At 35.8% G+C, this 24116-nt stretch overlaps 3 protein-coding genes and 1 pseudogene across 9 annotated transcripts; 3 read left to right on the forward strand and 1 right to left on the reverse strand.

Moving 5' to 3' along the window:
• Nucleotides 1-2739: 2739 nt before the first annotated feature.
• LOC116009883 lies at nt 2740-10790 on the forward strand. 6 transcript variants are annotated; one of them, XR_004096861.1, is made up of 14 exons: nt 2740-3098; nt 3598-3650; nt 4028-4310; nt 4406-4480; nt 4563-4621; nt 4715-4850; nt 5944-6040; nt 6134-6200; nt 6858-6956; nt 7985-8074; nt 8736-8890; nt 9860-9961; nt 10206-10395; nt 10524-10790. XR_004096861.1 is itself a non-coding variant. In XM_031249061.1 (13 exons), the coding sequence occupies exons 3-13, from the start codon at nt 4058-4060 to the stop codon at nt 10315-10317; spliced, it is 1245 nt and encodes a 414-aa protein (XP_031104921.1). In that variant the 5' UTR covers nt 2740-3098; nt 3598-3650; nt 4028-4057; the 3' UTR covers nt 10318-10790. The 6 variants fall into 6 exon arrangements, 5 of the variants coding, with proteins under 5 accessions (XP_031104921.1, XP_031104923.1, XP_031104922.1 ...); XM_031249061.1 differs by having other exon boundaries at nt 10206-10790; XM_031249063.1 differs by lacking the exon at nt 2740-3098 and adding an exon at nt 3182-3511 and having other exon boundaries at nt 10206-10790.
• A 737-nt stretch (nt 10791-11527) lies between these two features.
• LOC116008544 (alcohol dehydrogenase-like 6) lies at nt 11528-18554 on the forward strand. Of its 2 annotated transcripts, none has more exons than XM_031248694.1 (9): nt 11528-11817; nt 13816-13999; nt 14113-14435; nt 16884-16966; nt 17061-17136; nt 17235-17296; nt 17495-17590; nt 17705-17866; nt 18191-18554. In XM_031248694.1, exons 2-9 carry the CDS (start codon nt 13845-13847, stop codon nt 18308-18310), a joined length of 1077 nt encoding a protein of 358 aa, XP_031104554.1. In that variant the 5' UTR covers nt 11528-11817; nt 13816-13844; the 3' UTR covers nt 18311-18554. The 2 variants fall into 2 exon arrangements, with proteins under 2 accessions (XP_031104554.1, XP_031104553.1); XM_031248693.1 differs by lacking the exon at nt 11528-11817 and adding an exon at nt 12896-13218.
• Nucleotides 18555-19062: 508 nt separating this feature from the next.
• On the forward strand, nt 19063-20217 carry LOC116008570 (NDR1/HIN1-like protein 6). The gene has a single exon (XM_031248695.1). It carries the CDS (start codon nt 19372-19374, stop codon nt 20101-20103), a length of 732 nt encoding a protein of 243 aa, XP_031104555.1. The 5' UTR covers nt 19063-19371; the 3' UTR covers nt 20104-20217.
• Nucleotides 20218-20292: 75 nt separating this feature from the next.
• On the reverse strand, nt 20293-21012 carry LOC116008586 (annotated as a pseudogene).
• Nucleotides 21013-24116: the final 3104 nt, after the last annotated feature.

The following is a 24116-nucleotide window of genomic DNA, read 5'->3' on the forward strand; positions in this document are numbered from 1 at the left end:
CAGGGGGAATCGTCGCAGCTCACTTACCACTTGAGCTACCCCATTAGGTTATAATGACTAATTGACTATTGACATTTATCATTTTTTATTCTTGATTTTCTATTGGACCCGTACCATAAATGGTCCATTAAACACTAACATTTATGAATATTTATCATCGACTTTCAATTTGACTATAGATGGTTTATTAACGATTGATTATGTTCTAAATTTGGTCATCCAGTTAAATATTCATTTATTGAAAATTAAATTTAAGAATAATACGATAAAAAATTAATTCTTCACATCTCTAATGATGAACTCAATGCATTAAGTTTATGAACCATATTTGCTTATCTCAACTACAAGCAATTTTACGTTATTACCCTTAAATTTAATATTTACAAAATAGATATTTAACTTGATATGATGATCAAATTTGGAACAAAAATAATAGTCACAGAACTATTTATGATTAAATTAAAAAGTCAAGAATGACAATAGGTAAAAGTCAATAGATCATTAATGAAATTAACTATTATTATTATTACCCTTTAAAACAATTTGGGCCACAAAAGTACGTTTGAAATTCTTTGCAAACTTTCAAAACAAGTGAACTTTTTTCTTTTTTTTTTTTTAAATATTAAGTGGCATGCAATGTCACATAATATTGTAATTTCATAACATTCATCCATAAAACACAACTTGACATGTAGAGTTGTAGAGCTCTTGGAAATTCTACAACCTACTTAGAGCTACTAGCATCACAACAAGCAGATTTTGATGAGTTTTTTCCTAGTTTGATGAGAGATAGAGAAGAGACAATGTTTTTGTATTAATGTTAATGTGAAATTTTATGGAAGCTTTTCGCATGGAGAAAAGAAACAGAGATGCATCGGTACCCACGTGAACGTGATTTGCGTGTCTAGTTAGCATGCAAAAATATGCCGAGGTTTTTTTTTTTTTTTTTTTTTTTTTNTTTTTTTTTTTTTTTTTTTTTTTTTCTCATTTCTCTTCCCTCGCTATTAATAATAAAAAATCCAACTGATAATTGTTCTCCTATCATAGTTTAGCTACTAATTCAAACTAACAAAGGAACAGTGAAGTTGATACTCCATGCATATTATTAATTCATTTACTAATTTTTTGTATTGATAATAGTACTATGTTAATTTGTCTAAAGTTAATAGCAATAATCAAATTATTTGTTGTGATGTATGTACAATTGTATGGAAGATAAATAAGACAAATCACAACTCAAATAGTTCATGCATTGTTTACGAAATTCAAAATGAATAATGTAATATATTTTATTTTACGAGTGCCATAATTTTATTAGTAATTGTTTTGTTTGTATTGTGAGTTAAATATTTAAGTAATTGAGGATAGTATATAATTTGTGGGGGATATTGGCAGTGCACAAAGCTCAATATATACGACATTCTTATTAGCCACCAACTTAAAAAATTGGAGTTTAAAATAGATTATCATTTGTACTACCATTCTTATTTTATTCAACAAGTTCAATCAAAGATTATTATTGTACTATCATTGGTTTTTTAACCTATTGTGCAAAGGTCCAAAAAACCAGTTGTTTTGCTTTAGGGACCCTTAAGAGGTGCCAAAATGCAAGGGAATATATCCAATAAAAAAATAAAGGGAAATGCCTCAAGTATGACCATAATCCTTCTTTCTTGTGTAATGGCCCTAATACACCTTTCCCTTTCTGGATAGTAATTTTTTTTTTTTAAATTTTAAACTTACCTGCCCATTTTCCAATCCTAATTACTTTCCCAACCATCGTTTTGTCCAAAAATGAAGAACATAATCTCCTATTAGCTAAATCACCCAACTTGTATTTTATACTACGTAATAGTTTTGCTTTATTAGAAGTTGTTAGATACATGCAAATATACTAAAAAAGTGAGAAAAATTCTGTAAGATGAGTTTGATAAAAAGAAAATATTGGTAACAATAGAGCATATGACTTTTAGGTACAAAATTATACTTCACTCATTTGGCCACTCATTTCGGAACAATATGTAATAACTTTGTTGTAAATATTAGTATACAAACATTTAATATTCATAGGCCAGTTAATCAGTGATTACCTCTTCTACTATATTTTTCCTTTCCTTAGGAGGAGGGATAGAAGTACCAATTGAGTACAAAATATTTGACAGTTACATGAAAATTAAAACTACCAAGATTATAAAATGAAAAAAAAATATTTATTTACTCCATTATAGCAATCAATTAAATAGAATTTTGAAAATAGATACACAGTGATTAGGAACTATAAATATATGCAAAATATACTATAAGTAGCAAATGCAAACCTTATTTATGTGATATGTATATGGATCATTGTATGATGAAGTTATGTATATAAGTAAAGAAGATATTTCAGAGATATTTGCACTGAAAGTTTTTACATTTTAAATATGAATTGCATTTTTTTTAGTACTACACCTCTGGCTCAAATCCACTCTTACATTTCCATGTGTGAATGTAAATTGGGTGCCACTAGACCACCAAATCTTTTGTTATGAATTGCATTTACTTATCCCATTTGTAATAAGTGACCCGACTTTGGCACAAATTAATCAAAAGGATTATCCAATTAATGGAAATAGCGAATTAGGTATATGATTTCATTGGAGGACTGGAATTAGGAATATGCATTAATGGTTTATTAAAATAAAGGAAGAAAAATAGTTTCTGTTAAAGATAGATAATAATGAAGTGTTTTTTTCATCTATCTACCCCGTACGACTAACTCGTCGCCAATTTCTAATTTGCGTTGAAGATTGAATTCAACCTCAACTCTGTTCATACCATTTTCTTTTCTGGACTCTCCTTCTCTTATTTTTGTTCCATTTCTCCTTCCGTTTCTCTCATCTTTTGAATCATCTACAGTTTCGACTCCAAAGCCGAATGAAATTGAGCTGAGAATTTTGGGGTTTCTGATGTGATTCGGTTGAGTGTCAAAACACTTTTCGCAAAAGCACTTTTTTAACAGAATCAATTCCGAGAGAGAGAGAAGACCCTTCTTTTTTTTTTTTTGGTGGTTTCCTCTTTATTTGATGAGAATTACTGGCTCCTCTGTTTTGCAATAGGTATATTTTAAAAAAATTCTCACTTTTCCCGTTTTGGGTTTGGTTAGTTAGCTTTCCACTTGCAACCCACTTGTGGAATAGCAATAATTCTTATAGTTTCACAATTTTCTTTTAGTTTGGGGAATTGTGAAGCTTACCTTTGCTTTACCTGTCTGGTTTCTTTGCTTGCTTGCTGGCTTAAATGCGTTTTGTGATGCTTCACTCAAAATATTACGTGAATCAAAAGTGTCTTTGTTTTTCTTCCTATAAAAAAATAGGAGAAGGGAAATAAAGGAAGGATTAGGATTTTAGTAGAAAGTCAATTTCTTGTTTGGGAATTTTGTTAAAACTGAGACAGGAATTATGGGAAGGAATCACAAGTTTGGGTGGGAAGAAAGGAATTCACATCATTTGTCAGCTTTCATGCATTTCCTGTGATCATATTGATGTCACTTCGTTTCTTTATTTTCTCCAATTCATTTTTATATATATATGAAATAATAGTTCTTTTATCATGCAGAAAGTGCTGGGAAATTTGACTGATCTGTTGATCTGCTAACTACCCAATACACGGTAAGCTAATTTAATTTATACGCCTTTCAGATGCGATGCTTGGATGTATAACTTTACGTGTGTACACATGTATTTAGAGATTATGTATGTAGTCTGTTGAATTGGCTGATGTTTCTGGTTACAATTCATGGGGTTATGCTCGTGAGTGGCCAACTGTTTTGTTGGTTGCTCATTTATTTAACTTGTCACTTTATGACTTGTTAGCAGCTCATTTTATTCCAAGCTTTCATGTGATGATTTTCTATGTTCTTCAAGGGTCAGTTATATTTTTATGCAAATTTGTGCCTGGATATGTATCATTGTGGCACAAAAGAAGCATTTTTCCTGGTTCGTTTGATATGTTTTTGGGTCTAAAACCAAAATTAATTTTGTGGTAGCGACTGGGAGATAGAGGAAAGGTTTAAGACATGGGATGCTTTGTGTCAACGCCGATGGACACTGGTGGAAATAGGAGACGGCCAGCAAACATTGGGGATGTTTCTGTGTTTGTCCCTGGACTAAGGATTCCTAAGCCAGTGGATTTCTCTCTGGCACTTGGTGACCACCTGTCAAAAAGCCTGGTAGAGCGCCTTTCTGCTCTCAGAACCCGAATCGTTGTTATGGCAGGGCAAGAGGCTCCAACAATTACACGAACAAGAAGGAAAACTGCCACTCAACATGGTAAGTTCTAAAGGATCCATTGTACTTTTTTTTTTTTTTTTTTTTAAATTTTCGAAAGAATGGGACATTGATGCATCAGCAGCTGTTTTCTGCAGGAGGTTCAACACTAGGGGATCTTCTGCAGGCTCTTGAGGATTACTTGCCGGTTCTTCTGGGACTGGTTAAAGATGGTACACAATTTAGGGTGTTTTTGAGGTTAGTATCTTTCTTTATCAATGTTAGTCCTGATCAGTTGCTTGCTGGACATGGCAGGGAGCACTCTACAACATAAAGTACAATTTGATTGGGTTAACCAAGAGGATGATGCAGAGGTCGGATTAAGATTGAATTGCCTGCTTCTTTATTTGAGAGATCCTTTATGCTGTGAGGAGCACTTATCCTACTTTATATTGTCAATGTTTCAGGAAACTGCAATGTTTAGTGCTTGGTATGAAGTATTGTCCGTTTTGCACTTGATGGCAATGCTTTCATTATCTCAAGCTAACTTGTTACTACTCCCTAGAACATCTCTTGATGGTTATCAGCCAAAGGTATCAGAAGGTGAGCACTGAATTTGGGAAACTAATGCCACATATTCTTTCTATAGCATGCTGTGCTGTCTATTAAGCATGAATTGTTCTGTCATGTCTCATGTCACTTGATAGAGTTGATTAGTTTGAGAAAATTCAAATGTAAGCATTAGCATACTTATCTTTCGAGGGAATGCGCTTGCTCTCATAAGAGCAAACCCATTGGTTTTGTGTGTGTGTGTGGGTTTTTGTCAGGAAAAAACATTGCCAATAGAAGACAGGGAAAAAACAGAAAAACATTTTAAAAAGAAGAAGAAGAAGCTGTCAGCAGCTTTTCACGCGCCCAACGGGCACGCACGTTTTGCTAACGCCAATGACTTTTCAGTTTATTTATTTATTTATTATATTTAAATCTCAAAAACTGTGCCCAAAACCTGAACTTGTCAGAGTTGTTATGAGGTGGAGGAGAGAGTGGGTGAGGTTGTTCTGCTATAATGTTTTGTTGACCGAGTTCGAATGCTATGTGTTAAGCCTTGGCATGATTTTTTTTCCTACAAAACAAGTTATGGGACAGCAATTTTGAAACATAGTGGTCTGTTAAATCTAAAATTAGAATTCATTATTGTTGTGTGTCTTTTGCACATTCCATATTGCCAAAATGGCACATGAAGGTTTCTGGAATTTTACTACAGTTTCCTTTCTGTGTTAATGTCACCAGTTTAGCATATTACTTGTGTTCTAGTTTGACTTCATGCATGACAATAGATTTGATAAAGCAAGGCTGTGGCTAAACCAACGAGATGGGTCGAAATCTAGAGTATATTATTTTAGAAGAATAACACTGGCACTGAAAGAACTGTATTTCAACATTATGGAACCAAGCTTGTAAATGAAACTTATTGACTTGTATACTAAGCTTGACAACTTTGGCAAAAATATTGAAGAACCAAACTTTGAACCTCCTGCAACCTTTCCCCCCTTTTCCCTCACTCATTACTTCTTTATTGCTTTTTTTATTGATCTATCTCTCAAGAATTTTTTCATGGAACTTTATCTATGTTGAGTAATAAGCTTCCAATGGATTTCGTATTCTAAGCTAAATATTATCTATGTGAATGTTGTAGAAAGCCGACGATCTTCGGTTGATATTTTTCTCAAGGCAGCTGGATACCTTGATTGTGCTGTCAGACATGTTCTCCCTCAGTTGCCCACTGAGCAAAGGTAAATAGATGATTGGTAGTCTAATTCATGATATGTGATTGAATGGTTTTTCCTATATATGGTCCCGTTCTTATAATCATTCTCTAATTTCAGGAGAAATTTACCAGTAGACCTTGCTGAAGGAGTGCTGCGAGCACTATGCCTCCAAGCATTAGGGCAGGTATTGTTTCATTTAATTTATCTTGTTTTATAAGTTTATAACATTTCTTGGATACAGACAGGATGTACTAGTAAAACCCATAAAGTTTGTATGTAATTACATTAAAATGCATTACTATTAGTTGGAAGGGAACATAAGGTTCTGGTATCCTTTATTCAAAAAAAAAAAAAAGGTTCTGGTATCCCTATTTGATGGATGAGAAGTTACTTACCCAAGGCACTAAACAATTGTCAAGTTATCCATAAATTAGGCAAAATAAGGATGCCAGCTGTATCCAAAGTTCCCTACAGAATAAATTGTGTACTAAATGACATTTGAAATGGCAAAACTGCAATTTGATTTCACCACACTCAGAGCTGGTAGTTATTTCCAAAAATCCCAAATATGGAGCATTTGTTATTTTTTCTTCTAGCCTTCTAGGTTAATGAGCTAACTTCTTTATAATATATTAGACATTCTTTATTTTATGATGTTCAATTTTGTGGTCAAGCCATGAACAACTTCAGCTCTCTTTAATTTGTTTCATAGGCTATACCTGTCCAATTTACTCAGCATGCAAACGAAATTACAAAAAAGTTTTATAAATGCAAGAGCCTTTACATCTTGTATATTAACTTGCTTTTTTGGCATACATGTTCTTTTCTGATGTTTGGTTAGGCTGTTGATATACAACTTGGACTTGCAATTGACAGTACTAAGGCCACTCTAGCAGTGAAAAGAAGGCTTGCTTGTGAGATGGTAAAATACTGGCAGCAGGTAGTGGCAACACTTCATGACTCATTAAAAAGGGATACTGTGGCATATTAGCACATGTTTGCACATATAATCATCTAGTGGTTTGCAGAAAATGTGTGCTAAATTAACAGACTAACTCCCTTATCATCTGTTCACAACATCTACATGTTTTTAGACTGTAGCATGCTCATTGTATAAGTATTTATCTGCTTCATTTTCATGTCTTTTTTGAGCAACAATTTATTTATTATTTTTAACAGGTGAAGATGTGTACTCTTAACATCAATCTTATCATTCATACTCATTTTATTGGGCGCTTTATGATAATAGGAGAAAGTTGTTTGGTTTCTTGTAGCTTCTTGACTGAACATAAACAACTATTACTAAATAATGAACAGTCCATCTATTCAAATGTCGTCTCTGTTTTTTGGCAATTAAAAGATTCTTAGTTGAAGTCTGCTTTTTCCAACTCTTATTTTACTTTATATCTGAGGTTTATTAAAGAATTTCAACTGTTCATCTGCTTCACCTTCCTTTCCAAACCTGATCCCATCTCTTTAAATAAAAAATGAGAGGATAACAAAGCAAAAAGAAAAGGTTGAAAGAGAGAACACACTCATGGATATTTGCATAGATCTGCAACCTTCCCAACACAGAAACTGTGATTGTTAGTTTACACAGTCTTGAGAGGATTGATAGCTTGAAACTTGAAGTTTGGCATAGTGTGCACATAGGGAGTAAAGAAGATAAGATCTGACTTTGTATGATGAAAATATTATATTTGTAATGGTGAAGCCTTTTTATCTTCCCAAGTAGTTGGTAGTAGTGCTCCTTATCAGTTGGCCGTTAGGAGTGTGCATCCAAGGATCATGTGACATTTCAAAGAAAATTGGTCATGTTGAGTTGGATTTGGTTGGAATATGAAGATATGGCCTCCATATCATCATAAGTGAAAATTTAAAAAATCTTGATTCCTCCATTTATCTTCACTTTTTCATTTTCTCCAGATTTTATGATGTTGACTGCTTTATATTTTGCCGCTTTTGTAGGCCCAAGATAACATCATGAATCTTCCATTATCCAATGGATGGGGTGAAAAGCATAGGCTTTTCGTGAAGTGGAAATACATTGAAGCTAAGGTATATTGTGATTCTTGATACTCACAATTTCAATTGTATTTATCAGTCTTCTTTTGATCTATTACTTGGACATCTGAATTGTGGAAGTTTGATGAATCATCTTTCTTTACTGAATGAACGTTCTAGCATTTAACACTCCAATGTGATGTAATCTGAAACTGTACTCCTGGTTTTGAAGTACCTGGTCTTTTATTGTTACTCTAATCAAGTTTTCTTCATTGATAAATCCAAATTATTTTTCATTCTACTGGTTCCAAGATTTTGACATTAAATTAAAGCTCAGGCAAGTAAGGAATTCTGCTATTATATTTGTGCAGTACTACAATATATTTACACTTATCAAAAATAAAATAAAATAAAAATACTGCAATTTCTTTGTAGTGTAACAGTACTTGTGATCAATAATTTTGTCAATATGCTCAGAGGAGAGATTTTGCAACTGAAGTGAAAGGCAATACTGTTTTTTCATTGTACAATTGAGATGCTTTTTTGTTGAATGTTGGGCCATTGTTAAGTTTGGTGCCATAACTTTTTCATCCTGGATGTTTATTATCCAATTGAAGTGATACTTTCCTTCTTTTATGAGTAACAATGTAGTATACTGCTAATCCTGTTTTTACTTGAATTTGAAATGATCCAAATTTTCCTATATTTGCTCTAGGCTGCAGCATACTATTATCATGGCCTAATCCTTGATGAAGGAAATACAGAAAAATCTCATGGAATGGCTGTAGCTGCTTTGCAAGCAGCAGATGAGTATCTCAAAGAAAGTAAAAAGGCATGTGAAGATTTCAATGCAGCTGTTCCCCTCTCCCGGTAATCTTCAAATTCCCCACTCTCAAACTTCAGCCTGTACTTTGATCAACTTCTTGTATTTGTATTTCTTCTTTGTCATTATTGTTCAAATTAGCAATGCTAGAGTTCTACTATGGCGTTAATAAACATTTCCAAGAAATTAAGGGATGTTTCTTTTGGGCCATCTTAACAGGTGGTTGGCTTGAATTAGAGTTTCAAATTTTTTCTTTGCCTTTTGTGTTGCTTTGTATCTAAAAGCATAGCTTATGAGGATGATGCCATATACTCAAAGACTTGTGCTTATCTTCTACTATATTATGCATTGACATTATTTTTACCTGCAGTGTTCTACCACATGATGCTTGTTTTCTATACCATGGTCCATGGTACAGGAAAATAGTCATATAACTACTATATCAAAATTGTGAAGTCAAATCACTATAACTTAATAGAATAGAACATCATAGAGTCCAACTAGACTGGTTGGGTTTTGCCCGCACGGGCTTAGCTCACTTGTTCAGTAGGCACTAGGCAGTATTTGGGGAAAGGGGGAAGACTTGTTGGGTTGTATGGCACTGTTCACAAATAAAGAGTTCGAGTTTGAGCATTGTTACCATTGTAATAGGCCATCAGTATGATAGTTTGATAACTTGAAATGGAAGTTCCAGAATCCAGACCATGTAGTTGGCCATTTTGAAAATTGAGACAAAGTGTTTCCCTGGGTATAAAGTTTATTGTCTTTGGAGCTTGTTGTAGTGTAAAATGGACTCTTGACATTTCTGCATAAAAGTAGTCATTATCTGCAAAGGAGCTGCAGTCTGCAGATATTATTGGCATTGTTTAAAAGTAAATGCTAAGAGAAAAAGGGTATAATGAGTTTTACAGTAATTTGAAACTTTTGATCTCTATCTCTTTATGGGTCTCTTTGAATGGTGGAGTGTGAGGAAATGCAAAATAGTACGCTTTTACCAAGCTCTCTTTTTCATGCAGAAACCCACCTCTCTGGGGGACCATGAAGTACCTCTCCGAGAAGATTCCAAAGGACACTTCTAGCAAGGTGCGAATCAACCGGGATCTATACTCACATGAAAAGTAAGTGCTATTTGTGATTTCATCTTAATGGTTATATTTGCTAAATACTCTTTATTCACTGAGTATATATGCGAGACAATATTAAATATTTCTATTTTCCCTTTTTATCTTTTTACACTTGAAATGGGCATTCTTGTTTCCATTGATGTGGAATGTTTCTGTACATGATCCATTCAGTTGGGAAAAACATAGATTTGCATATTTTATGCACAATCACTTACACATCTCAACAATGTTGCTATAGAATTATGGAGACTGCACCAACATTGCCCGACTTTGCATTAGCCCTTAAACCTGATGAATATCAGCTTCCTCTTGTGGATGCATCTTGGAATCGCGAAGCAACAAACAAGTAACTATAGGGATCCATCAAAAATTAAAGGGACGTTTTTGCATAATTCAGATTCTGAACACAAGCGGGCTAAGACTGTAAGGTGACCGACCATTCTTGATATCTTGAACAACGTTGCTCTTGCTGTATAAGAGAGGTCCATACTCACTGTGCCCGCCTTTAACGTTCTCCCTTTCTGTTAATTCCATCTTTGATCCCTTTTCATGTCAGACTTATCGTTTCGTCCTTTGTACGTACAAGTCGCGTTTGCTTGTAATCTTGGAATGAAGGAAAAGGAGAAAACTGATGTATCTTTGGGAGTGGACTGAAAGATTTTCATTTGGCTGTTGTTCATTTAAGGGGAGGAAGTACAATTGTCCAATTGTTTGATAGGAAAGCTTTTTTCTTTATAAATTCTCAATTGTGTGTAAACTGTTATAGAGAAGATTATTATACAAATAATATATCTAAAACAGTATGCTTCTTGATTGATTTGTAGACCCCTCCTCATATGCACATTCATCTTTAGCTTCTTAATTTTTCCTTTTCCAGCTCAGGCTATGTCATTTTGCTCTGGTTTATATATTTAAATGACTTTATTTATTTATTGATAGATTGAGTAAATCACAGGATATAGTTTTGTTGGATAGATTTATCCTTGATAGGATTTGAATCACACGAGTGTATGACACAATACTTGGTAGTTGGTTTTATGCAAAAAAAAAGAAAAAAAGAAAAAAAAGAAAAAAGAAAAAAAAAGGTTTGTTGTTGATGCATGTAACTCTCCATGTAAGGGCATTTTTATCCCTTTTCATTTTCTCTTCTCCCTTTTTTCATTTTCTCTTAATTTTGTGTGTCCAACTCTTTCATATTACCACTCAATCTCTTATTTTATTCTCTCTAATTACTCTCATCTTTTCTCTTCATTTTGTGAGTCCCCTTTTCTTAAGACATTTATTACTTTATTTGTTTTACTATACTTTTAATTTCAAATTTATAATTATAATTTCAATTTTTCATTTTAAATCAAAATAAATAAAATAATTTTACAATTAAAAAAATTCAAATATTAAATTGAAACAAATAACATTTTGGAAACAACTAAAAAATATTAAATAAATAATATTTGAAATCAATTTTGAAATACATTAAATTTAAATACGAATACATAAATCAAATGAAAAAAAATGAAATTTATTTTCGAAATATTTTCTTCATAATATACTCGCAAATCTTTTTCGTGAATTATTAGTTGTTCTTTTGTCATTTGTGAAGTATCTTTATACAACAACTGCAACTCCTTTGCAGCAGTGCACCTTTCTTTTGCCGCAATGCACATTTCCTTTGCTGCAGCATACATTTCCTTTATCGCAGCATATTTTTCAAATTATTCTCTTGTCCTGTAGACATCTTGTTCGAAAGTTTCCACTTTGCTTTTACCTTTCCTCTTTGTAGCTTTTGACCAGTAGGATGTGAGCTAATTTCACGCTGTCGAAATCAACAGTGTTATCATCAATCAGCGTAGGTATGCATTGTTTGGATGACGATGTCTTCGATTTTTTTAATTGCACACTTTCTAGAAGACATATCGATACTACTATTTCTTGATTCATTACTTGGAGGCTGGTTATAAATGGGAGGATGGAAATAAAAATTAGGATAAAGATATGGATAATGAGGTGGAGGTGGATAATCTTGATTATGAGGTGGAGATGGAGGTAGATAATCATGGTTAGGAAATGGAGGAATATATATGTATTGATAATGCGTGTATTGATAATTTGGAAGTGGATATGGATAATGTTGATTCATATTATTTTTGACATTTGAATTTTCTTCTTCCTTGGGGTTTTTTAAGACATATTGAGATAACTTGCAAATTGAATAGAAATAAAAATATAATTTTTTTTTGAGAAGAAATAGAAGTGTAGGCAAAAATTGAAGAGTTGGGTATGCATATAAATTAAGAAATTTTAAAAATCAAAATTGATGCCTCACCCTCAACGGTCGTTTGACCGTTTAAGGCAATTAATTAATTTGTTAAAAAAAAAACAAGTGAGAGTGGCATTAGTGGGGACACGCACGCCTTTGGTGCGTGCCTGCACTCGTTCATCTAATCGAATTGAAAAATAATTCATGTACTCTAAAAAATTACTTTTACTTGTGTTCAAATTTGATTGGAGGAAGAAAAGAATGAATGGATAAATATCATGACCCATTATTAAATTGAGCAATCAACCAAATTATATGGAGTAGAAAATAAGAGTAGGAATTAATAGTACATGTAGAATTACTTAGGCTATCCCCAGTAGTAGCTTTTGGAGTGATTTTGGAATAGTAAAAACTTGGGAGTAATACAAATGGGAAGGGGTGTTTAGTAGATGTTTTTGCCGTTTTTCTCCTGCAAAACATGGAGTTTTTGCAGGTTTGGTGGCCCCACGAGAGGAAATGTCGTTGTGCCTTACGTGTATGAGGTGCAGTGACCGCACCTAAATATTTTTTATTAGTTTTTGTTGTGTTTTGCTTTTTCTTTTTCTTTTTTCCTTACTTTAATATCCTAATCACACCTGCAAGGCTGCAAAATCCCCTTAAAAAGGCATTACTATTGAGGAAGGCCTTAATCGAATTGGGGGTTGGTTGGTCGTTCGGTCAAACAAAACAAACCGCAAGTCCACCAACTACCACGAGTGGAGTGTGTCTGTGTGTGTTTCAACCGCTGTCGCAAGTCCACCACCTACCCTAATAAATCTCAATTTCTTTAAAAAACAAAAAAATCACAACATTGCAGAGTTCAGAGCAGGAAAAAGGAAATTGAGTAAACACACTGATTTTTGTGTTTTCAGTAATAGAAGAGAGAAAGTAGAAAGAATAATGTCGCATTTTGATTCATCAACCAAACCTCAACCAGGTGTAATCACCTGCAAAGGTAGGTAATTGATACAGTAATTTACTTTTGCCTCTTCTTCTTCACTTTCCTTCCATCTCTTGTAGTGTATGTTGCTTGAAACAACCTAGGGGTAGGATCTTGTTTGTGCCCCCATCAGATCATTTGTATTGTGGAAGTCCAGAATCTTTTGTTGTTTGATTTATTATACTGGTTAGTGGTTACCTTTACTGTAGTAGATATTCAGTAATTTCATTGCGCTAATTAAATTGGATTTGTGGGAGTCAATAATCTTGATTTAATTGCAACAACCGTCTGCTAATTGAGTTTGGTTTGTGATAGTAAGTAATCTCTCTCCTTTTTATTTATTTATTTTAATTATACTTTGCAAGAACAGTTCAATTAAAAATGTGGGCTTTTGCTTGAAACTATAAACTATATATGGGCAAATTATACTATGGACCATGGTCCACATTGCATACATAAATGTTCATTTTTTATGAACTTTACCGAAAGTTCATTTTTTGGTGGTATACTAAATAATAGATCTTTAGTACACAAAAAGTGGACATTGAATGTATTAAAAATAAACCTTCATTGAATCTTAAATCAGTGGTATAATGATTGGTATATATGCAGCTGCAGTGGCATGGGGCCCAGGAGAGGCAATGGTGATTGAGGAGGTGGAGGTGAGTCCTCCTCAGCCTATGGAAATCAGGATTAAGGTCGTTTACACTTCCCTCTGTCGCAGTGATGTCACTGCCTGGCTCTCTCAGGCGCACACGTCTATTTATCCTCGGATTTTTGGCCATGAAGCATCGGGGTTTGTATATATATATTTCTCTTCCTTTAATTGCTCCCCCAAATAAATTCTTCGCTTGCTTGAATGCTTGTACACATTTATTTATTTCTACTGCTACTAAATAATGTTTTCAGGATTGTGGAGAGTGTCGGGCAAGGAGTGACAGAATTTGCTGAAGGGGACCATGTGCTTACATTGTTTACTGGAGAGTGTATGAGATGCAAACATTGCATTTCCGGCAAAAGCAACATTTGCCAAGTTCTTGGATTGGAACACAAAGGAGTTATGCATAGTGACCAGAAGACACGCTTCTTTGTAAAAGGGAAACCTGTGTATCATTATTGTGCAGTTTCGAGTTTTAGTGAATATACGGTTGTGCATGCTGGTTGTGCTGTCAAGGTTAGTCCACTTGCTCCCCTAGACAAAATCTGCATCCTCAGTTGTGGTGCAGCCGCAGGTAATTTCACTATCATAATCTCTTTGCCCTTATCTGTGTTTTATGCATATGAATGAATTAGTCCACAACATATAATAAATTATGTACAAGTAACTTCAAACACAAATGTTAAAGCAAAGCAAGTGGTACACACACATTAAGGTGCACAAACATGTATTAAAGTGAAATAGAGTCTTCTTCTAGTGAACATGTTAGTTAGTTTAGATTGTCAAAAGGTTACATATTGTAGCACCCGTACAGCTTTCCTACGAGATTCCGAGGTTTGCTACATCACTAAAGGAGCAGTATCAAATAAACCAGTTCTATATCATATGCCAAAGAGGGGAGCTGTATGAGCGATAACGTATGTGTGTAAGGCTCCGTGAGAAGGGCGGGGGACAGAAATAGCCTTGTTATACCTTACACTCGTCTTCAATGGGTCCCAATTGAACTGGAATTGGCTAAAGATAAAGACCGGATACCAAACTCTGATCGGGAAATTAAAAATCCGCTATCTAAGACCTTGAAGTCGTCCATTGGCGCCACAGAAAAATTCTCTTGGTCCTTCCAAGTGCCTAACCGTAACTCGATGCCTCAGGCTACGCCTAAGCGGTTGGGCTCTTGCATTAACGGTCTTGAGCCAACCTTCCCCTTTGTCCAATGTAGAGTGAGCCTTCTAGCCTCATCCTCGGTCACGAAGTTATGAGTGGCATCGGTATCTACCAAGGCTTTGGTTGACTTACCATTTACCAGCGCTTCGATGTACATCAACCCCTTGCTTGAAATCGTCGGCATTGCTTTGGCATTCAAAGATGGATTTGCAGAAGGGCTACTACCAAGTTCGAATTGCCAAAGGAGATGAGCCCAAGGCGGCATGTGTCACTGGCTATGGTTCATTCGAATGGATTGTTATGCCATTCGGACTAACAAATGTGCCAACGACGTTTTGCACGTTAATGAATAAGATTTTTCAGCTGTACTTGGACTGATTCATGGTAGTATACTTGGACAACATTGTGGTCTATAGCAACTCGATCAAAGAACATGCCGAGCACCTGTGGACCATCTTCCAAGTACTTTGCGAGAACAAGCTGTACATGAAGTGAGAAAAGTGCACATTTGCCACGGAAGAGGTGCACTTCTTGGGGCATATCATCAGATATGGGAGGCTCAAAATGGATCAAGCCAAGGTCCAAGCAATCTTAGATTGGGAGGCACCAACAAAGGTAACGGAATTGCAATCCTTCATTGCTTTAGTAAATTATTATCGACGGTTTATTGAAGGTTATTCAAAGCGAGCAGCACCATTAACAAATCTACTCAAGAAAGGGAAGATGTGGGGGACTGGTCCAAGGATTGTCAAAGGGCATTTGATGACTTAAAGGCTGTGGTAAGTCAAGAGCCCGTCTTTACCTTACCCGATTTTAGCAAGCCATTTGAGATCCACACAGATGCATATGATTTCGCTATTGGAGGGGTTTTGATGCAAGATATGCATCCAATAGCATATGAAAGCCGCAAGCTGAATGATGCCGAGCAATGCTATATTGTGCAAGAGAAGGAGATGGCGGTCGTGGTATTTTGCCTTAGATTATGGCGTCATTATTTACTTGGAGCACACTTCACCATCAAGACGGACAACATGGCTACAAGTTATTTCTAAACGCAAAAGAAGTTGTCCCCAAAGCAAACACTATGACAAGACTTCCTTGCAGAGTTTGACTACTCCTTGGAATACAAACCTGGCAAGGCCAACATCGTTGCCAATGCCTTAAGTATGAAAGCCGAACTTGCAACCATAAGTCAAGCCAAAGGGGATGTGATTGAGTGGATTAAGGAGGGACTTCAACATGACCCAATGGCTAAGGAGTTCGTGAAGTTGGCGCAAAGCGGCAAAGACACAACGTTTTTGGGCAGAGGATGTTCTTGCACTTGTACATAACATCTCATAGTAACTCTTTGAACATTCTAGAACCTTAGAGAAGTCTCAAGCTTGTATAGAGATTTTGAGAGGATTCTAGAGAGCAAATCCTAGCCGTAGGATTAAGTAGATCTCCACCATCCATTGAGGAGGTGGAATGGGTATAAATACCCCTCAAGGGGCCTAATTTTTAACCATCCAAGAGTTTATGTAGGCCTCGGCCTTCCTACACGCATGCGTTCGCCACCACTTCCACAATTCCACTACAAGGGCTGCTGGATATGCAATTTTTGGATAATACGAAACTACCCAACTTGAAATTTAAATAACATAAAAGTTTATTTGTGCTTTCAATTGCAATTTCATACTGGCTTTTAGGTTATCCGATATTTTAAATAATTTTAGGAAAATAATTTAACTTTCTAATGGAGAATAAAAAACATTTTGTGTTGTACTTTTTCTTTTTTGTACTTCCTAACCATCTCTTCCGTGGCCACTTAGCATAAAGTCTTGCTGTGATAATCTTGCAATTGGAACCCAATTATTAGGTCTTGGTGCTGCTTGGAAGGTTGCTAATGTTTCTGAAGGATCAAAAGTTGCTATTTTTGGTCTTGGAACTGTGGGACTTTCTGTGAGTTCAGTAACTTCTTCATGCCATATTAGTAGTATTTACAGTTTTAACCTTTACTGAACAGTGATAGTTGATGGCGTTCTTTCATTAATAGGTTGCCCAAGGCGCTAAACTACGGGGAGCATCTCAAATAATTGGCGTGGACACTAATCCACACAAGAGAGACATAGGTATGGCTTATGAGATACCATTCGCTGATACTACTTTTAGCACGGTGAAAAGTATCTCTGGTTTGACCACTATACTTCTTTTCCTGATTTATTTATAGCCAAGGATTTTGGAGTAACGGATTTTTTGAACCCAAATGACTCTGATGAACCTATTCATCAGGTATTCTACTTCCATATTGGATTTGATATGTAGCAAAGAAGATCAGTTTAGCAACACTTGTTATGTTATAAGCTCGTCGAGCTTGTGTTTGGTTACTACTTACTTGTGCAGTCTCCCTTAATTAATGCAGATTATCCTTGGTGCGTACTTTCTTTTCTTCTTCCAGTAATGAATGCAAGATATTTGTTTCCTTTTCAGGTAATAAAACGTATGACTGATGGAGGGGCAGACTTCTCGTTTGAATGTATAGGAGACACGGAAATGGTAACCACTGCTTTGCAGTCTTGTTGCGATGTAAGTTCCAGAATAATATCAGTTTATGTGCTCTTGATGAGGAATGACGACATTCACAAATAATTACTTTCCTCCTATTCCCGCTCAAAGTTTCCTCCATTTTATCTCTCATAGGGATGGGGCTTGACGGTGACTCTTGGAGTGCCAAAGACAAAGCCAGAGATAAGTGGTCACTTTCGATTTTTTCTTATGGGCAGAAAATTAACAGGATCTCTTTTTGGTGGCTGGAAACCCAAGTCCGAGATTCCATCATTAGTTGACATGTACATGAACAAGGTTTGATTGATTGCCACCTTGCATTTTGAACTTAAACCGCTTCAATTATATGGACGGACTACTTGAAACCCGTTGGCTTTGGGTTGGGTACAATGAAATGATACCCACATCAGCCTTAAATTTCAAACTGGTTTCTGAAAACAATTGTTAGAAGAATTATCGAATTCTCACCCGTAATCTCTTATTTTGATCTGTGTAAATGGAACTAACATCCATGTGACATTGTTGTTGGAAGCTCTGGTTTACTAGAGTGTTCATTGTTGTGTATGAACTGGCGAAATTACTAGATTATTTATTTATTTATTTTTGTTTGGTACCGTACAGGAAATCCAGATTGATGAGCTGATCACACACAATCTGCCATTTGAAGACATAAACAAAGCTTTTGATTTGATGATACAAGGAAAATGTTTGCGCTGCGTTATCCACATGCCGCCCAAGTAACTTTTGTTTGTTTGTTTTGTTTTGTTTTTTCCTATTTTGACAATGAGAATACGAAATTAGGGCTTGAATTGCTACTTTTCATCTAAATGAGGGATTTGGTTGCAGATAAATGTCTCAACTTGTCATACTTATTGGTTAACTTAGAATTGATCGACTCCACTGCGAGTTAATCAGTTAAAGCAACATTATTTTATTTAAGAAGTCGAACCTCTGTTCTGTTTATATTAGAGGAAGAAATTTTATTTTTTTTTAGCCTCGGTCATTACTTGGTGTGTGTTGGGTAAATTATGTTTTGTAATCTTTGCCGATAAATGATCACAAGAACCTTGTAGTTACTAAGTTAACATGAAGACAGACTTGGGTGGTGATGCCCATTGGAAGACACTTTGTTTGACTTTGCACGTGTATAACAAACTAATGTTGCAAGAAATGAGAAGACAATTTAGGGAAGTAAGTAGGCATGTGATGTGGGTAGAAGGTAAGCATAATATTAATGATGATGCCTCAAAACCAAACTGGATGTCATCCATACCAATGAGATAATGGAGCATGCATGAGTCACCATTGATTAATTTGACAACAGAAAAGAAGGCTGAAATGGAAACAAAGTTAGGTCAACAAAGGCAAGTCAAATGAATAGAAAGTAAAAATGAACATCATAATAATAATAATGATAATAATGCATACTGAAATTATGAAAAACATTTAAATTAGAGCAAAACAGTAGGGAAAAATATTTAAATTAGAACAAAACAGTAGGGAAAAAGAAATTAGTGTAAGTCAATGGAGTATGTAATATATAGCTGACCAACCACCCTTTCCCCACTCAAGTTTTGCCTCATTATTAGGTGGAGAACCTCTGAACTTTACCACCTAATATTTTCTCCACGTAACAAAGCCAAACAATAACGTTATTGTTTGTATTCCTAAACAAACAGTATATAGGTGAGGTGCAAAAGGGAGGGAGGGAGCCCCCATTTCTTCTTGTAGTACACATTGCAGCAAAACAATTTGTCAAGTAGTAGTATCTTTAATTGCCTGCCGGCTGGGCGGGAGGAGATATGGGTGACCATCAGAGAATAAGAATTCACCCCGAGGTGGAAGCGCCACCACCTCCGCCTACTCGGCCTTTAGTCCCCCGAGGATCCTTCCGGTCGGAAAAGGGCGACCCATCTACTCAACCATGGCATCCCCAAAAGGGCAGAAGAAGAAGCTGTTGTTGCAAGTGCATGTGCTGGACAGTTAGTGTGATTGTTATCCTCTTCATCATTATAGCAGCATGCGCCGGCATTCTCTACCTCGTATTCCAACCTAAGATCCCCAAGTACTCGGTGGACAACCTTAGGATATCAGATTTGAGAGTGAACCCCCTGGACATGAGCCTCTACGCCAAGTTCAACGTCAGAATCACAGCCCAGAATCCCAACAAGAAAATCGGGATATACTACGAGAGAGGGAGCCGGTTGAGCGTGTGGTACAAGACCACAAAGCTGTGCCAGGGATCACTGCCGAAGCTGTACCAAGGGCACCAGAACACAACAGTGCTAGGGGTGGCCTTGTCGGGGCAGTCGCAGTACGGTAACACCTTGCTGTCTGCACTGCAAGAAGCGCAACAAACTGGAAGAGTTCCTTTAGATCTGAAGATTGATGTGCCGGTAAGAATCAAGGTAGGGAGGTTGAAGTTGATGAAGGTTAGGATATTAGGAGACTGCATGCTCATTGTTAATAGCTTATCTACTAATAGTCTCATTAGCATTAAGGCCAGCACTTGTAAGTTTAAGCTTAAGCCTTAGTTAAAACATCTATGTATACTGTTGTTGTTGTTTTTTTTTTTTTTTTAATATCATTATTGTTGTTGTTTTCAATTGGAAGTCTTAATCAAGAGGTGCTATTCTTTGATTAGTTTATTTTTGCACCCTCTCTCTCTCTCTCATAATCTCCACCTTTTCCATTATCATTGAAATTCTGGAAAGTTGACTCCCTGAGGCCTAAAGGGGTAAAGACATAACATAGCTACAAGTAGAAGAAGAGAGTAACAGGTAAACTTAAATGAAGTTGAATCATCAATTCAAGGTCGAGAAATGTAGAAGCGCAATACTATAAACGAATGCATTCATTCCTTCAATATTGATGATGAACAAGTAAGTGTATAAATACGGTGGGGTTTTGTTGTTAACTAACGGTAAGACTTCTGGAACCTGGCACGAGCACCACGACCGCCGAACTTCTTGGGCTCACACCGTCTTGGGTCAGCGACGAGCAAGGTCCTGTCGTAACGAACAAGGATGTCCTTAATCTCCTTCTTCGACTGCTCGTCCACGTACTTTTGATAGAATGCAACCAGGGCCTTGGCGATGGACTGTCGGATGGCGTAGATTTGCGAAGTGTGGCCTCCGCCCTTGACGCGGATGCGCATGTCCACACCCGCGAAACGATGCCGCCCTAGCAGCAGGATGGGTTCAAAGGCCTTGAACCGGAGAATCTCCATTGATCTTGATCAACCCCCGCCCTCTCTTGCAGTGAGTCACCGCCACCGCCGTTTTCTTCCGTCCGAAACACTGAACCGATTCCACAGCTGCTGTCGCCATGCTTCCTTCCTACGAAACCCTAACCTACCCCACTCCCAATTCCCAAGGTTGCAGCAGCAATATGGGGAAAAGGGAGGAGTATATCAGAGATGGTTAGGAACTTCGTATTAGGGTTTATCAATTGGGCTAGTACACATTGGGCTTTACTGGAAATTGTTTGTTAGACTTGTATGAGAGCCCGAATTTATTTTTCGCAAAATCCAACTCTCTGGCCTGTCTAAATCGCTTAGACGGCCAACACTCAGCTCACCGGTAGTCATGGTCCCGGTTCAGTTCCGGTTTTGAACCGATAGTTTTCGATTCTGAAATCGACAAAATCAGATCAAATCTTCTATCACGGTTTCAAGTACGGTTTTGAAACTGACGGTTCCGATTAGAACCAGATTTTTATTTTTGTTTGTAATTTTTTATTTTTAAAATTGTCCAAATACAATAATTAATATTTTTTTTGAAAAGTTTCCGTTCTAAAATGTTTTTAAAATATTTATATTAAATATTTAAACTTCAAAGGTAAGCTATATTAAAAAAAAATTTGTTATAATTGAATTTTAAAATGTTATTTAAACTTTAAACTTTAACCAAATAATAAATAATACTTTTAGTTTTTTTTTTTTTAGTTTGTCTGGTTTGGAACCGAAACTATCCGGTTCTAACAGTGCTCGGTTCGGTTCAGTTCGAATCGAACCGTGGTCATTCCTACTCACCGGACGTGTTTGGGTTAGCATAGGTTTACACTCAAAATAAAATAGTAAAGCAACACAACGAAGTACAGTCCGAAGACCAACTTTCAGCATTAGGATTTAAGAGGGAAAAGAATTACAATTTGGTGGAAAAAGAATAAGGTGGAATAAAGTAGGAATTCAAGTTACATTGTTTGATATGGAGGAATAGAATTATTGGGAATAGAAAGAGAAGAAGCGATATAAAGACTAAAATATCATTGTGTAGTAGTAATATAATAATAATAATAATAATAATAATAATAATAATAATAATAATAATAATAATAACAACAACAACCAAGGGTAGTAGTGTCATTGCATCCTTCTTCTTTTTCTTTTTTTCTTTTTTTTTCATTTCCCATACCCATTGAATTGCAATTCATAGGGGGTACCCATGAATTGTAATTCAACAAAATGAGGGAATTACAATTCCGTGAAATTGCAATTCCTCAAACCAAACATTGTAATTTCGTATGTCAAAGAATTATGTTGTAAATCAATTACAACTACATCCAACCAAACAATCCATCATGGCTACAAAAATTCATGGGACAAAGTATATATAGAGGCATAAACAGTTACAAGCCAACTATCTAGCCATCTGGGATAAGAATACATTCGAATTTCAAACTCAAAACCTTATCCATCTGCTTAACCAACAATTTGCATGGGAGGGACCGTGCCATCTTGCGTCCGTATCGTACTTAGCCGCATCGAGACTTGGCCGCACCATCTCAGACACCGTCCAACACCAATCCACAACGCTGCCCTCTTTCTTGCGCTAAGGTCTCAACTCGCCATCTGCATACAAATGCGGTGAAACCAACTGAGGCCTCACCCATTGACCTTGTCCGAATCCAACTGAGTTCATGATCAGCCACGGCTAACCAACCATAGACTAAACCATCCAAATTAAGGGTCTAACATACATCCCCTACCAGGAGAATCCAACGTCCTCTTTGGAGTTTGACGGGTAGCTAGGGGTGTAAACAAATCAAATATTTTTTTAATTCGATCCGTAATTCGAATTCGAATTATTTGAATACGAATATGAATACATATTTCAAATCAAATTTTATTTGAATTCGAATACAAATCAGAATATATTTGATTTGACTATATTCAAATATATTCGACTATATATATATATATATATATCCGCTCAAATGCGGTCATCATGTCAGGTGCGGCCATGCGGCCAAATCTTCATCGTCCAATCAGCTGCATCCAATGGCTCCATATTGTTCTCTATATTTGTTAAATTTAAGTTGCGTTTCTTAAGTTGGGGTATTTTGGTAATTTTATGATGTGTTTTATGTGCATGATAGACCGTCAAAGTTTATTATATCAAATTATGCACCACCAAGCACATGAAAATGCACCATTAGGGTCTAGAAATGCACAACTGTAAAGCTAACAATGCAATTTTCACCCAGTACTTAAAGGTAAAACAGATTGTCAAATTATGCACCATTATTTTAATAAAAAGCACCATAAGTATTTAGAAATGCACAACTGTCAAATTCATTTTAAGATTTAGCTCCCATTGTGTAAAAGCACAAGAACACTGTAATAATGCATAACTATATACACACAAATGCACAAGAGTCTGAATAATAATGCATCACAAATTGATATTGTCTAGTTTCCTACCCGTATTTAAAGCACAACAAGTTATCATATTATACACCACTATGTGCATAAATATGCACAAGTGTTCGTATATGCACAACAAATAGACTAATTTTAAAATGCACCAAACTCAACTATCATCAATGCACCAATAGGAATCTACAAATACACCAAAGTAAGGCCAATAATCCACCAATTACACAAATAAAACACACAACAATGTGATTCGCCCTATTCCGGTGCCCTATGATGAGTTTACCCTTGTAGTTCGCGTGGAAGGAGAACATGCGCGGAAATATTGGAGTTTTGATCAACGTGATTCATTAGATCTATCTAATCTAATGCGATGTAATTAGCCGCATGGTCGCATGGGGCAAATGGGCCGCACATGATCAAGGCTATATATATATATATATATATATATATATATATATATATAAACTTTAAAAAATTAGTATATTAATAGAAAATTTTATGCTATTTAAATTTAAATTGTTATTACAATTTATCTTAATTTATTGAAGAACGTGTAAAAAAAATTAGACTAAAGTGTCATCCCGTACCATGATTTATATCAAATTATTCATGTCGCACCTTGACCTTTCATAACACATATTTCGAACCACAAACCAATAATTTTTTTCGCCTAGAATTTTTTGTAGGTTACCCAGTTACCATGATGACATGGCACCGGTTATTAGTTGATGTGTACCTTCTTTTATGTTTTAGTGGATCCTATATGCCTAAATAAATCATCATAGACTGGTTTCTTCATTTCTTCATCAAGAACAAAGTTTCGATGGGCGATTACTCTTGATTTTTTTTCTTGTTCTTGCTCAATAATTTGATGGCGGCGGAGGAGAC

Source organism: Ipomoea triloba, chromosome 2 (genome assembly GCF_003576645.1).
Source record: "Ipomoea triloba cultivar NCNSP0323 chromosome 2, ASM357664v1".
In the NCBI taxonomy this organism is placed as follows: domain Eukaryota; kingdom Viridiplantae; phylum Streptophyta; class Magnoliopsida; order Solanales; family Convolvulaceae; genus Ipomoea; species Ipomoea triloba.

Coding starts and splice junctions, on each gene's coding strand:
- LOC116009883 (XM_031249061.1), top strand. CDS start 4,058: ATGGGATGCTTTGTGTCAACGCCGATGGACACTGGTGGAAATAGGAGA. Junction 4,622..4,714: donor ACCAAGAGGATGATGCAGAG/GTCGGATTAAGA, acceptor TCAATGTTTCAG/GAAACTGCAATGTTTAGTGC. Junction 4,851..5,943: donor TCAGCCAAAGGTATCAGAAG/GTGAGCACTGAA, acceptor TGAATGTTGTAG/AAAGCCGACGATCTTCGGTT.
- LOC116008544 (XM_031248693.1), top strand. CDS start 13,164: ATGTCGCATTTTGATTCATCAACCAAACCTCAACCAGGTGTAATCACC. Junction 14,000..14,112: donor TTTGGCCATGAAGCATCGGG/GTTTGTATATAT, acceptor TAATGTTTTCAG/GATTGTGGAGAGTGTCGGGC. Junction 17,297..17,494: donor CTGATGAACCTATTCATCAG/GTATTCTACTTC, acceptor TTTCCTTTTCAG/GTAATAAAACGTATGACTGA.
- LOC116008570 (XM_031248695.1), top strand. CDS start 19,372: ATGGGTGACCATCAGAGAATAAGAATTCACCCCGAGGTGGAAGCGCCA.